General features: G+C 36.6%; 2 protein-coding genes across 5 annotated transcripts in view; one reads left to right on the top strand and one right to left on the bottom strand.

Annotated features, from left to right (window-relative positions):
* Nucleotides 1–15,308, top strand: part of INTS6 (integrator complex subunit 6) — a 90,765-nt gene extending 75,457 nt beyond the window's left edge. For all 3 annotated transcript variants that reach the window (XM_072783230.1, XM_072783229.1, XM_072783231.1), the window contains 7 exons: nucleotides 8–223; nucleotides 2,350–2,476; nucleotides 3,205–3,347; nucleotides 3,547–3,778; nucleotides 8,501–8,869; nucleotides 9,897–9,990; nucleotides 12,036–15,308. In XM_072783230.1, the coding sequence (XP_072639331.1) occupies nucleotides 8–223; nucleotides 2,350–2,476; nucleotides 3,205–3,347; nucleotides 3,547–3,778; nucleotides 8,501–8,869; nucleotides 9,897–9,990; nucleotides 12,036–12,129 (1,275 nt within the window). In that variant the 3' untranslated portion in view covers nucleotides 12,130–15,308. The remainder of the gene's footprint in view (nucleotides 1–7; nucleotides 224–2,349; nucleotides 2,477–3,204; nucleotides 3,348–3,546; nucleotides 3,779–8,500; nucleotides 8,870–9,896; nucleotides 9,991–12,035) is intronic.
* SERPINE3 (serpin family E member 3) overlaps nucleotides 8,594–15,494 on the bottom strand; it is a 32,759-nt gene continuing 25,858 nt past the window's right edge. Inside the window, exon 9 of one of the 2 annotated variants that reach the window (XM_072783233.1) lies at nucleotides 8,594–13,672. In XM_072783233.1, the coding sequence (XP_072639334.1) occupies nucleotides 13,629–13,672 (44 nt within the window). In that variant the 3' untranslated portion in view covers nucleotides 8,594–13,628. The remainder of the gene's footprint in view (nucleotides 13,673–15,494) is intronic. The other variant, XM_072783232.1, reaches the window with a different exon arrangement.

Genomic DNA, 15,494 nt, shown 5'->3' with positions numbered 1-15,494 from the left:
ACTTTAGGCTAAAATAGAATCTGACCGAGTCATCGGATCTGTAGGCAAAAAAGTAGTACAGGAAACTGGAATTAAAGTTCGAAGCCGATCACATGGTTTATCAATGGCTTATAGGAAAGATTTTCAACAGTTGCTCCAGGGAATTTCAGAGGATGTTCCTCACAGACTGCTAGACCTTAATATGAAAGAATACACTGGGTTCCAAGTTGCTTTGCTTAATAAGGTAAATGTTATATGAATTTAGTACTGCTCCAGCTATATTCTGTTGAATTGTTAAATAATCAAATTTCCTATTAACTAATAATTTTAGTTTGTCCAAGCTTTAGAAGTACTTCTATACCTCCGAAGAATAATGATCATTAATACTATTACTGAATCATTGAATTTTAGAATCAAAACAAACATTATGTATGCTGAGTGGCTGAATAGATGGACTGATGAATAAACCAATCTATTCATTTTTATAGATGAGAAAACATATGGGGCACCTGGCTGACTGAGTAGAGCATGTGACTCAGGATCCTGGGGTTGTGAATTTGAGCCCCATTTTGAGTGTAGAGATTACTAAGAAAGAAAGACAATAGAGGCTTACAGGTTGCCTAACTAGTCATAGAGTTCACTGCATTTTGGTACTTATACTGATGACCTTGGGTACATCATAAAATGCTTTATGAATATTCATTATTTAAAAGATCCTTATCCCAGTAGCCTTTTATGTAGAAACAGACAAGCTGATCTAAAATTTATATGGAAATTCAAAGGTCCTAGAAAAAGAGTTTTGTAAAATAATAGTTACAAGACTTGTACTATCTAATTTTGAAAGTTACTGTAAAGTTGTAGTGATCATCAACAGTGTTAAGTTGTTGGCATATGGATAAACATATAGATCAGTAGAACAGAAGAGAGTCTGGAAGTAAGCCTTCACACGTATAGTCAGTTAACTTTTAACAAGTTTTAATAAGAGGTGCCAAAATAATTCAGTGGGTCAGAAGACAATCTCTTTAGAAATAGTGCTGGAACAATTGGATACCCATATTCAAAATAGTAAATTTGATCGTTACCTCATATTGAAGTGCTCATGAATCTTAAATGTAAAAACTAAAACTATAAACTTCTAGAAGAAAACAGAGAAAGTCTTTATGATGATGGGTCAGGAGTCATCGAAGGTTTCTCAGATATAACACAAAAAGCACACACACACAAAACTTGATAAATTGAGCTTCATTAAAATTTAAATTTTTGTCTACAAAAGAAATTCTGTAAAATGAACAGGCAAGCTACAGCCTGGGAGAAAATTATATATAGAAAAAAGAATTAGTATCAAAATATATAAAGAAGTCTGTCAACTCCGTGATTATAAGACAAACACAATAAAAAATTGGTAAAATATTTGAACAGATACTTCACCAAATAAGGTACACAAATTTGAACACACACATAAAAAGATCCTGTATCTTAATGACCATTAAGGAAATGCAAATTAAAACTAGTGAGATCCCACTTCCCATCCACTAGAATGGCTATACTTACTATATAACCAGCAGTTTTACTCCAAGGTGTATCTGTCTACATGAGAAAAACGAAGACAATAGCCATAGAAAGGCTTTTTATGCAAATGTTCATAGCAGTGTTCATAATAGCCAAAAACTGAAAGGAAACTTCATAAACTGGAAAATGGATAAACTGTGTTCATAGAATGGAATACTACTCTGCAGTCAAAAAGAACAAACTACTGATGCATTAATAACCTGGATGAATCTCAAAATATCATCCTTAGTGAAAAAAGCCTGATAGAAAAGATTTGATATAGCAAAATTCCACTTATAAAATGGAATGTAGGGAGACAGGAAGCAGGATTAGTGGATGCCTGGGGATAGGAAAAGGGATTGACTACAGATGGGCACCAAGAACTTTTTGGGGATGATGGAAGTGTTCTTAACCTGCATTGTGGTGATGGTTTCACAACTGTTTGCTGATATTCATCAAACTGTATACTTAAAATGGGTTAATTTATTGTACGTGAATGATACGTCAAAGCTGTGTTTCTTCTTTAAACTTTCAAAGGTTTTAAAATTTGGAAATTTGTTTTATAAGCTATTTACTTCTCTTAGCCTGAATATATAATAAAACCTTGAAAGATGTGAATTTGAGGTATTTGATTAAGCTCATTACCAATTTTGATCTTCTGGTTCCCAGGTGTGTTTAGATGGCATCATAATTCTTTATTCTATTTTGAAGCTAATTAGACTTAATATATCTTATTTCAAAACCTATGCTGCAGGCTAGAGGTTTTAGTCTCTTTTAATTCTATGTTGGAAATAAATTTTGTCTTTGAATGATTTTCAACAGGATTTGAAGCCACAGACATTTAGAAATGCATATGACATACCAAGGCGGAATCTTTTGGATCACTTAACAAGAATGAGATCTAATCTTTTGAAGAGCACCCGCAGATTTCTTAAAGGACAGGATGAAGGTTAGATCATGGTTTTAGTAATGGTATTTTTTTTGTGAATTTCTTACTTTATATTGAAAAAATATGGTATGGGAATATAACTTTTAAAGAATTATTAGTAGTATTACATTTTCTTTTTAAATTCAAACAAATGAAGTAAGGAGTCATCTCTGATTCTCAACTTTTTTTTCTATCATCACTGTTGCCTCAAATTCTATTCCCCCGAGGTGACAATCTTTATTAGCAGCTTACTTTCTTTTCTTTGGCTTAGTTCATGCATTCACATGCACACACAAAATCATTTTCTTGTGATACACTAGTTAGTATCTGGTGGTTTAGCTTGGATGGTCAATACGTGTCCTCTTCTTTCAACAATATCTGTAGCATGTAGTACAAATCAAGTCAGATGAGAATTTAACTCTTTGCCATCTCTGATATAAGCATTCCAACTATAGCTTTATATAAAAAGGATTATCTCTGTGTATGTCTTTCCTGTAAATTTTGCTATAATTCTACTTCTTTGGAATAGAGAGAAGAGACATTCCTATTCATGGTAATGTTAACACATCATTACTTATTTTATACACTCAAATGGACTACAATATTTTTGCTTTTAGAAGATAAAGTCAATTCTTTTAAATTTTACTTTAAAAAATCTCAAAAAGATTTCATTTTAGTCACAATATTTATAATGACAACATATGAATAGTGAGGTTAACTTTTGTTGTTGTTCTCTTCTGTTTGAAAAGATCAAGTGCACAGTGTTCCTATAGCACAAATGGGGAATTACCAGGAATACCTCAAGCAAGTACCTTCTCCACTAAGAGAACTTGATCCTGATCAGCCTCGAAGGTTGCATACATTTGGCAACCCCTTTAAGCTAGATAAGAAGGTAAACTTGAAATGTTCCATTGTATAATTCATTTGTGGATTTAACAGTTCTTAATTTAACTAAAGTAAGCTACTTTTCTTGGTAGACTAATAAATGTCAACATAGTTATAATACAGTTGCTCTAATGGGGATTGGAATTAGTTGTACCATTTAAAAACTGTATGTAAATCTAGGGAAATTATATATTTTTTTGTTACAGGGTATGATGATAGATGAAGCAGATGAATTTGTGGCTGGACCTCAAAATAAACATAAACGACCTGGAGAACCAAATATGCAAGGAATCCCTAAAAGACGTCGCTGTATGTCCCCATTACTAAGAGGCAGACAACAAAATCCAGTTGTGAACAATCATATTGGAGGAAAAGGACCACCTGTACCGATGACTCAAGCACAGCCAGATCTTATTAAACCCCTTCCTCTTCATAAAGGTAAGAATTTAAAAACAAACTTTATTTGCTGCTTTTTGTTTCTTTTGTGGGGATGAGATTTTTGTAATAGATTGTGGAAGAAATTGATTGATAAAGCCCAAGAGTGTCTAGAGAAGATACTTGTTTATTTTAAATTAGCATGTGATCATTTTGTATGTCTTTTTAAAGAACATTTGTTGGACATTTCTTATGTTTATCATGCTTTATTATAGCTAGCCATAATCTAAATACCATTTATAAGTCTGTTAAATAAAAAATTCAAAATACCGTTTACAAGTCTTAAGTATTTCAAAATAACACTTATTAAAGGGGTATTAGCAATACCCACAGAAAGATGGTTTTCAATTTCAGGTTAATTCAACAACTAATTAGGGGCACCTGAGTGGCTCCGTGGATGAGCGTCTCAGGGTGTGACCCTGGGGTCCTGGGATCAAGTGTCACATCAGGCTCCCCACAGGGAGTCTCCTTCTCCCTCTGCTTGTGTCTGTGCTTCTCTCCCTGTGTCTCTCATGAGTAAATAAAAAAAAAAAATCTTTAAAAAAAAAACAATCAACTAATTATTAAATACACGTGCTATTATGAACAGTGCTAGGCATTGAGGTATCATAGTGAACAAGACAATAGTGATCTCTGCCTTTATGATGAGTGAGGAAAGATAGTCATTGAATGTTGAGTTAGAATGTGATGAATGTTATAAAAGGTGGTAAGATGATTTAACTTAGTTTGTGAGGTCAAGACCCTTTACTGAGGAAGTTATGTTTAAGCCAACATTTAAAGGGTGAATGGGAATTGTTTCACTAAAGCTGTGCATTTAGTAGTAGTGCTAAGCAGTATGCTAGGCACTATAATATGCTACAGTAGTAGTATAAGAAAAATATGTGCAAACAAATATACAAAAGAGAAGATTATAGGAACTGAAAGAATTCCAGTTTAGCAGAGGTGTTCAGAGTCAGATAAGGTGAGAAATGAAAGATAGGCTGAGGCCAGATCATGGAGGGCCTTGGAGGCCGTCGTAAAGATTCTAGACTTTAAAGACGAGAATTTTTTTTTTTTTTAAGATTTTATTTATTCATGAGACACACAAAGAGAGGCAGAGACACAAGAGGGAGAAGGAGACTCCCTGCGGGGAGCCCGATGCAAGACTCAATCCCAGGACCCCGGGGTCACACCCTGGGCTGAAGGCTGGTACTAAACCCCTGAGCCATGCAGGTGTCTTGACAATGAGAATCTTTGAAAGATTTTGAAGAGCTAGTGACCTGACCTGATTAGCATTTTATAAAAAACAGGCCGACTGTACTGTTTGGAATATTGTTTGGGAAGAATAAGAATGGATTTAGGGGAACCCTTAGTGAATTAATGATTTCCTTAAATATAGGTAGTGATCATTTATGGCTTATAGCTATAGCATCATAACTGGTGAGAAAGCAAATATTCTATAACTCCTGATGGCATTATACAATACTACTTTTGAAGTACTCTTGCCAAAAAAAAAAAAAAAAAAGAAAAGAAAAGAAATTGAACCTTAATCTGATCAAGCCTCTAGATCTAACTACCAATTTATAGGAAATAGAGAGGTTGGAGAAACATATTAAATGACAAAACAGGGATACAATTAGCATAATCCAGATTGTGGTAAACTGTAGGACAAAGAATATGTGTTTCTCCAGAAAAAAATTCATAAAAAAGGTTACAGAAGGATTTTATAGATTAAAAGGTAGTTAAAAGACATATAAACCAATAACAATGTATGGGACCTGATGTGGACCCTGAATCAAACAAAATCAACATTTCCCTACAAATAGAAAATATAAGGTAATTAGATTGTGGACATTGATAGGGTATTTGATGTTGCTAAATAATTGTTATGGATGCATAGAACTTAGGAAACCCAGGGAAGAGCTAATGACCTGGCAGCGGAGTTGTGCGAAGAACATGTGTTTGAGAAATACCTGGATGCACCAGCAAAGACTTGGTGATGATGGACTGGGTATTGGAGCCAGGGCAAGAGAGGAGTTGAGCGATGCTGGGTAGACGAGAGTGACAGGTTGAGTGGAAGGAGAGAGGGTGAGTGAGTTGAGAGGCACCCATTGCCTAGCCACGTAGAGATCATAAAGTAGGAGTTGGGTATTTTAGTTTAGACCTCAGAGAAAGAGGCCGGGGAGAAAGGGAGCTACAGGAGGCAGTCTTAACCTTCACCGGAGTGTATTAAATTACACCAAGGGAAACCACGAGAAGGAGAAGCCTACAGCAGAACTTTGAAAATGCCAAAGTTAAGGGGAGAAATAAGGTTCAAAAAAGGAAATTGAGAGGGAAGAATCCAGAAATAGGAGATGAGAAGAACTTGGTGTCGTGAGAGCTAAGGGGAAAGAGAATTGAGTGGTTGGTGGCTTCAAATAATTTGAACAGATTGGTCAAGAGGATTGGAAAAGTTGTGTTGGTCTCTGGCTACCTTAGCAAGAGCGATTCTGGTGGAGTAAAGGTGCCAGAACACTGAAGAAATGGGTGGAGGCGTAAGAGATGAGAAAATGGAGACAATGAATGTAAACAACCAGTTTAAGAAGTATAGCTGTGTAAGGGAGGTGGGGAGAGAGTGATAGCTGGAAGAAGTCCTGGGGTTAAAAGTTGTGACCTTGCTTGGGCTTTAAGATGACAGAGTTGAGCATGTTTAAATGCTGGTGTGATGGAGAGAAAGTGTAGTCAGCACCAGATCCCGGGGAAGGCAGAAAGGAATGGTCCAGAGCCCATATGATAGAATGTTGCTTCCACTGGAGCAGAGTGGGTGTGGGCATAAGTTTAACAGTGGGAAGTAGAGGGAGTTTCTACGCCACGGCTCTGCTTTTCTTTCCTCTGTGAAGTAGGAGCTGACGTGTACTAACAAGAGGGAAGGAGAGATTGGGAAAGTTAGAGATGTTAAGAGGGGAGAAGGTTAGAATGATCTTTTGTAGGAGAGGGAGAAAGGTTGTAATAAGATTGTTAGGTAGTAGTAGGATCCAGGAACACTTGGATGGTGATGGTGATCACTCTGCAAAGCTGAATGCTATTTCAGTAGTGCTCATCATAACAAATGCAGGTCTAGAGCAAGTAGAGAGAGTCATCAGATTTGGGGTTTTGCCTGGCAGGGATCATGGGAGGGCAATAGAATGAAAGAATGTAGGACCCTGGGAAAAAGTAATACATTATGTGATGTAAGTTGGATAGATTAGAAAGAAGAATCTAGAAGGTAGGATGGGAGGGAGAAAGTGGAGGAGTTCCTGGAGTAAGAGTCTGGCTGAGTTACAGAAAACCAGCAGGAGTCTTGCAAAGATAAGATTTATGTGCATCTGTCCATGCCTTTGTGTTTGATTTGAGAGGCAAACAAGATGAGAAATTAAAGAATTTGAGTGGCCATGTTCTTGGCAGGTGATCTGCGTAGACCTTGAAATCACATACTACAGTACTTCTCAGACTTTAGTGTGTAGTTGAATCACCAAAGGATCTAGTTAAACTGTAGTTTCTAGTTCATTGTGTTCATTGTTTCGGGCGGGGCTCAGGATGAGCCTTGTAGCAAGCTCTCTGATGGTGCTCATGCTGCTTGTATTGGACCACATTTTGAGTAGTAATGGCCTAGGACAACGCCCAAGGGACATGAGGGTAGAAGGAAGTGTGTGAACCAGGTGTGACCACAGAGGTGTACGTTGGAGATCAATAAGCTAGTGACAAGGAGAGAGAGGATGAGCACAGTGGCATAGTTGAGCCTCCAAGGAGCAGGAGTGTTCTAGGAGTGCATGGAGAAAGATCTTGAAGTGGCACTAAAAGGTGAAGGAGTCTGTGACTCCACATCTTTATTTTAAATCTGTAGAGAGTATTTGAGAGAAAGTAATTTCTACTTCAAGTCTGAAAAGATCAGTTTCTTGGCCAGAGAGCTGGGTTTTAGTTAAAGTAGGAGTTGTAGAGAATATTCAGGAAAATTTGCTAATCGTGGAAGCAGATTTAGGAAGGAGCCAGAAGTTTGAGGGATTTTTGTGGGAATGAGTTTACCTTTTGGACAGTAAATTGGGAAAGTAGAGGTGGCTTCACCTGGTGTCCTGGAGGTTTGGTGAGCAGTCAGGGAACTTCTATAATTCAGCTGATTTCTGTGGGGGGCAAGAGTTAGCAAGCTTTTTTGTTGTTGTTAAAGTCTAGAAATCTGATGAGCTGCACCAGGCACCAGGCTGTTCTGTGTTGCTCAAGTAACACAGACTGGATGAGTGGTTTTGAGAGAAGAGTGTACTGTAAAGTGACCCATTTGATGGTGTGTTCCCTGCAGAATGTCGAACAGTTTGAACTCCTTGTGTTTACTTTTGCCTCTAAATGATAGTAGATGCATAAGGCAGAGGGAGGTTGGAATGAGCTAAGGCTCTCTCTGTGTTTCCCTGAAGTATTAGAAATCTACTTGTTCAGTAAAACTGCCACAGAATAAACCAGAGAACTAAAAAGTTGCCTGAAATTGTCTTTTATTTTTTTCCTAAGGGCAAATAATTTTTTCCTAAGGGCAAAAATTAAACAGATTTTGTAAGTACAAATTGAAATCCACTATCTCTTTGGCAAAGCTTAAGAACCATATCCTATTATTTGTTAATTTGCATCCATCAAGGAGATTGTGATTTGCTGTAATATTATTTGTAGCTTTTTTTTACTGTGTGCTTTGAAATTGGCTCATATCATTTTTATTTATTTATTTTTTTTACTTCTCTTTGTTTTTAGTTTCAGAAGCCACTAATGATTCGACAATAGATGATGTGGTTGAAAATCATGTTGCAGACCAACTTTCATCAGATATTACACCAAATGCTATGGATACTGAATTTTCAACTTCTCCAGCCAATTTACTGGAACGACCAACCAATCATACAGAGGCTCTTGGTCATGACCATTTAGGAGCTAATGACCTCACTGTTGGTGGATTTTTAGAAAATCATGAGGAACCAAGAGATAAAGAACAGTGTCCTGAAGAGAGTCTACCAGCATCTTCACTGAACAAAGGAAAGAAATTGATGCATTGCAGAAGCCATGAGGAGGTCAACACTGAACTAAAAGCACAAATAATGAAAGAGATCCGAAAGCCAGGAAGAAGTATGTATAATTAGAGGCAAACCTCATATTTGATTTCTGTGTGTGCTCAAAGAAGAGAGATTAATCAAAAACATAGACCTGATTCTAGATGAGTGCTCAACAACGTAGGAGCTGTATGATTAGGTTCTTTATTCATCCTACAAACACTAAATATCTGCTATGTCCCCAGTATTGTGTAGGGGGGGTGAGCAGGAAGTGCTGAGAGCGGAGCTTAGAGAACACACAGGTCGGCAGCACAGAGTTCCTACCGGGGCAGGAACCTGGTGTCCTTCGTATTTTCTACACAGCAGCTGCAGTGGGATGGAGCAGCAAACCCAGCAAGATGGAGCGAATGTTAGATGACTTCATGTCTATAAAGTTCCTGGCCTAGCGTCCCCACTGTGTTTAGGGTTTAAACTATGATGGTGACCAGGAGGAGTATGTTTAGGCCCCAAAATGGAAGTTACAGAAACTATATATTTCACGAATACAAAAGGAGTTTGTGAGATACAATTTCAGTATTATTGGCACTCATTCAAGAGATGTTGGCAGATCCCCTGTCTGATGGTACAGTGACCCACGATGGTTCAGAAGTGGGCAGGTCAGCCCTTGCCACTTAGAGCTTATAGTCCTTGGCAGAGTTTTAGGTGAAAACCTGAAACTGAAATAGCACTTTCCTCGTTTCTCACCCTGCTCTTTGCCCCTCCCTACCATGGGAACTGTAGTTTAGAGATTAAATTATAAGGATGGAGGTGCCTTGCTGCTGCTTTTTCAGTGGCACTATCAGAAAGCTATTCACTGATTTTTCTCAGTTTTGGGTTTGTTTCTTTATGGGAATTTTTACCAAAAATTCAGTTTAACAAGTTATTTTATCTTTGCTGATATGTGAAATGTGCGTATTATAAAGTTTTTAATGAGTGGTGAAAATTTTACGTAGAATATCTTGGTTTTGTGTACTACATCTTGATATAGTAAACTGCAATAGAAAAATAATAAGAGTGTGTAGAAAAGCCACTTAACTTTTTCTTTTTGCTTCTCTTGTTTTAAGAATATGAAAGGATCTTCACGTTACTGAAGCATGTGCAAGGCAGTTTACAAACAAGACTAATATTTTTACAAAATGTCATTAAAGAAGCATCAAGGTAAAGAATCTATTACACATTTTGAAATGATTATGAAATGAGTCCCCAGCTCACAGTCAGGTTTTTAACAGTACTTATTTTGAACCTGTGATAGTATGCATGTGTATGACACACTCATGTGTATATAAGTTTCTCTTTTTCTTTTTTTTTTTCTTTTTTTAGTTTATTGAAAGAAGTCCACTTAAAAAATAGCCATGCACAAATTTTTCGCCAACTATGGACCTTTTCTACCTACAGATTACAGATACTTGCATAATTCTCATTTATCCTACTCTGTGGCTTTTGGGGGGGGGGTCTTTATACTTTTTAACCTTTAATTTTTTTCCTTTGCATATTTGGGCTATAGTTAATATTAACCAGTGATTAGCAACAACCTCGAAAGACAATATTTGTACGTGGGAAAACATGTAATTAAGGGGAGCAGAGTTGGACAAATGGGCCTTATTCTGATTGCTTCAGTAGCTCAGGATTATGTACTTTAATACAAGGAATGTGGATCAAGATTATAAATGGTAACTATGAAGTGCAGTTAACTGGAAAGCATAGTTGTAGTCGTTTAGGGAGTATAAAAAACACTTTTCTTTCACGATTTCTTTAGTATTCTTTTTTTTTTTTTTTTTAATTTTTTAAAAATTTTTATTTATTTATGATAGTCACAGAGAGAGAGAGGCAGAGACACAGGCAGAGGGAGAAGCAGGCTCCATGCACCGGGAGCCCGACGTGGGATTCGATCCCGGGTCTCCAGGATCGCGCCCTGGGCCAAAGGCAGGCGCCAAACCGCTGCGCCACCCAGGGATCCCTTTCTTTAGTATTCTAAGAAAACTTAGTGTTCATCTTATCTGACCTTCTGAATATACCCACCCTTTAATAATCCCCTAGTTTCGTCCATGCTACACATAAAGGTATTTTTAGTTGGACCAGTTAATTTTTTTTTTTTTTTTGAGTGGCTAGAGCATATGCCACTTTGAAGGTTCAAGATCAGACCATAACTTTTCATGTTGTTTTGAGTATTTCATCTGTTGTTTTCTTTATGTGACATTCTAGCAACTTAGACTTCATGGATTTAGCTGTATTCCTGGTGCCTGCCCTCCATTTTTGCCACCTTGTAGAGAGATGTGGAATATTAGGGTGGCTCTTTATACTAATTTACAAGTAGAGAGGAAGAAGGTATAGATTGGACAGTGTTTTGATATTCTCATATTCTAAAAAGCATTAGCAGTGTTAATACTTCTGTAGACAAATGCAATTTTAAGCTACTATATTAGTGGAAAAAAGTTAAATTACCACTTGAACTGTTGGCTATATCCTATACTACAGATGTCTAATAATCCTTGATTTGCTAACTTTCAAATTGTAATAGTAGAACCCAAGGGTTTTTGTTTTTTTGTTTTTTTTTTTTTTCAAGATTTTATGTATTTGAGAGAGAGAGAGAAAGTGAGCGAGTACAAGCAGGGGGAGAGACAGGCAGAGGCAGAGAGAGAAGCAGGGAGCCTGATGTGGGACTTGATCCCAGGACCCTGGGATCACAACCTGAGCCAAAGGCAGACGCCCGACCTATGGAGCCACCCAGGCTTCCCTAACCCAAGGGTTTTTTAATGCTGCCATCCAACTGTTCGTTTCTTCTTCTGTCTTGGGATTATATTCATACTTTTTTCACATTCAACATTCAACTTTTAAAGAGCATAGGAAGCTATTGGAGTCATTGCTTTGGAAGTCTAAATTTTGTTAGAATATATGTAACCCTTGTAAATGGTAGGGTTTCTTGTTTTTCTTTTCGGATGTGAAACAAATAACCTGCTTCCATTTACCTGGGCCTGGGTTATTTGTTTTAGGAACAAACTGTAATTCTGCACTGATAAAATAATTTGCTTATCTGCCAATGGATTTTATATATCATAAAGTTGTGTTTTTTCATTTTTATTTTCCTTTGAAAAATCTTCCCAAGGCAGTTTCTATCTTTAAAACGACAAAACAAAACACGAACACTCTGATCTACATCCATTAAAAAGAAATTGAGAGTGCTATTACTTATTTTTTTTATACAGGTTTAAAAAACGAATGCTAATAGAACAACTGGAGAACTTCTTGGATGAAATTCATCGAAGAGCCAATCAGATCAACCATATTAATAGCAGTTAAAAGAAAACAGAATGTGGCCACTTATTTCAGTATCTTCTCCAAATACAAAGTAAATACAAGACTGTTGTGATCTTGCATTCATTTTTTGACATGCATTGTTGGCTATTTGAAATACTAAGAGCAAGTCTACAGATCCTTTTTCCATCATTTTACAGTGACCTTTTCTTCATTTTGGTTTATTTTTGTAATGTGAAAAATACCACTCTAAAACACATTTTTATTTAACAAACTAAAAATATTCCTCCAAATCTCTTGCTTGTCATTGACTCTTGCGTGTCAATTTCCCTCAGGTTCTATTTTCTTAAACCAACCTTTAAAACTGTCACCTCTGTTAAGGTTGAACTTTGCCAAAAAAAATAAAAAAGAAGTTACTTTGTAATTTTTGGGGAAAAAAGCACATACATTAAAACTAGGTAATGTTTTGTATATACAGTTATTTTGGATATATTATTGTAAGTTGTACAAATGTATTTTGAAGAATATTTAAGAAAAGCACTTTTGTTATTCCATCAATAAATGCTCTATTTTACTCTTGTGTGGTTTAGGAAATAATCACATTTAAAGTAATCATTTAAAACCATCTTAAGGATAATGGAATTTTAAAGGCCTTGCTTTTTAAGCATTGGAAAAATACACCACCTGAAGTTCATATTTGTTAAAGCTAACTGTAATTACCTGTTGCCTAACCTGCATTGTCTTTTTACTCTCTGTTCTTAGATTTTGTTGGCCACACCAACATACTCCCGTTTCTGCGTAGCTAATAGAAATGACGGTATCTGGGGCAAATAGGCAGACACTTTAAAGGCTGTTTGAAAGCAGACATCTTTCATATTGGTTTCTTTCCTCTCCCATTCAACACCTTTTTCTTTTCTCACTAAGTTGAAGCTGTTACTTAGGAAGTTGTAAGTTTGGGGTACACCACATACTCTGAAATGTCTAGCCTTTAGCAGCTTGACGCCATGCTTACATACAGAAGTCCCACAACAGATGAGGGTTAGGGGGGAGCTCTTTGTTCTCCTCTGCTATTCTTATCCATAAACTCTCCATTTTGTTTAGAAGCTAAATGGAAAGGAAACATTTAAGATGACTTTGCTCATTGTGCATTCCCCCTGAATTACTCAGGATGAGGAAAAACCAACACTCTTTACTGTCCACTCACAGTCCAACATGGCCTCACGTGTCTTCACTGAGGACATGACCCTATGACCAGACTCACTCACCTTTCATAGATCACTGCTGTGCCTTGTAGTGCTTTTGGGGTAACCAGTAGAAAGGAAGGTTAAAATACATTTAAATTAAGAGAGGGCAAAATAAATTTATAAAATTATAGTAAAATCAATGGAATTTTAGTTTCATAATATTTGAAAATCACATACCCTTATCTTTTTACACTTTAGCAAAACATTTTTAAAATTTCAAGGGTATAGCAGAATGCAGTTGTAACTTTTTATGAAGAAAAGCATAGATGAAAGTGGAGAACATGCTTGAGATCTCGTAATTTAGTCTAGGGGATTTGAAACTCTCCCAATGCTGAAGACAAATCCTGTCAAGAAAAAGAAGCATTTAATGTAATGTTACATAGTATTTTCATATGCAAGTCTTTAAACCTTTTTTTACCTCTACAAAATACCTTTAAAGCAGGATATCATTTAGTAGATGGAATTGTTAAGGTAATTACCTTCAGTCATTGCTAAATTCAAGAGTTACACAAAATTCAGAATATATTGTCTGGTCTTAAATTGTCCTTATGTATATTTTGATTCTGTGATTAATAGAAAGGATTACAAGTCATTCAAACAAAAGTTCATACTTAACAAGAATATTTAGGAAAGGGATTAAGTCCCTTCCAATGTTTAGCAGCTTTCCTCATCAGGAGGTTCTTATTTCCATTTTACAGACTGCTCATGAGGTAATAATCCTTTAGACCCTTCACCTTACTACATTTTTTGGGATGAATCCTGAGGGAGTTGGGAAGAAGCAATTTTTTCAGTCTCCTCTTTCTGTCCTTAATCTCTCTGCCACCATATTCGATAGCCCACCTCATCCAAACCCTAGTCACAAAGTTTGAAACTAATCAAAACTCCATCTTAAGTAGCCCATCTCGCAGGTTTTTTACATTTTAAGGAACTGGGCATATTAGTTAAATTAGTAAAATACTATAGAATTCTTGTAAGCAAAGGGGAGGGAGAGGGAGTACATTTGAGGGGAATATCATGCCTTTTAGGCCTTTTAAATCAACTGGGTGGCTTTAGGCTGGACAAATGATATTCTCCAACAGCTCAATCTTGAGTTTAAGGTCGTTTTTCTTAATGTTCCCACATGTGTCCCATTTGACGATGGATTCATTATTTGCCCTTATCGGTAAGGTTTGTCAATTCGGTGTACTGAAGGCTGAGACTGATTTCTATCTCTTGAACACCCCTCTCTCACCAGAAGAGTAGCCACTTGGCCTTGTGTGATGTGGGCAAAAACCTCCAGAAAGAGTAAATACACTCACAAGGACTATATTTAGATGTGCGGCAGATTATGGAACCGGTTTTGGATTAGCCTTTTATTTTCATTGTGTTTATTGAGGCAGTTCTGAAAACTATCATCGAAATAGTGGTGTGTCCTTTACTGGTTCAAAGGTTTTACGTCGTTTTTATGCAGTTGAATTCCAAAAGAGAAATCGTTCTCTTTTAACTGTCATCAACCTTTATCGGCTATCAGCTTTTGACAATGACCTTTCTGTTCATGTTTAGTCCTGTCTCTGTTTCTCGAGGGAGTCGAACCTGTCATTTTTTTCATCTTTCATTTTTTTTGACATGTATCCTTTCTAAGAGAGGGCTCTCTGTTGCCTGTTCTGAGTGATAAGTGACAATTTCATCTAATAAACATGGGGTTGGAAATGATCATGGTGAAATCCTAGGAGGATATATTCTGTTGATGGACTTTTTCTCCCCAAATAATCCCCAAATAGATTATTTCCTAGTGAATGATTATCTTCATCCTTTTTGTCACAAAAGTGTTCCTTTGATTTCTAGCACAAGTTACAGCAGTATGCAAATGATTCTCAGATAAAATGATGTTGACAGTATTTCCTTAACAATTTGTGTAAAACCTATGCGTAATTCTCATTATTCTAACTTTTGACTTTTTTTCTCTCCATAAATAAAAATAATGCCTGATGTTTAGTTAAAGTAGATCCACTTTTGCTTGATTTTGTTAGTCTTGTTCCATCCTATTTCTTTTTAACACATTGTTCCGACTTGCCAACAACTCTTTACTGAGAATCTCTTTTCCTTCCCAGGCTGCTAAATAATTTTCGGGGCGGCGGGGGGAGGGAGAACATGGAGAGGAATAATTTGAGTACTTTGTTCACTGTT

The sequence above is a fragment of the Canis lupus genome, chromosome 17, assembly GCF_048164855.1.
Source record: "Canis lupus baileyi chromosome 17, mCanLup2.hap1, whole genome shotgun sequence".
NCBI classification, from domain to species: domain Eukaryota; kingdom Metazoa; phylum Chordata; class Mammalia; order Carnivora; family Canidae; genus Canis; species Canis lupus.
The sequence above is the reverse complement of the archived record's forward strand: the minus strand, read 5'-3'. Positions and strand labels throughout refer to the sequence as shown.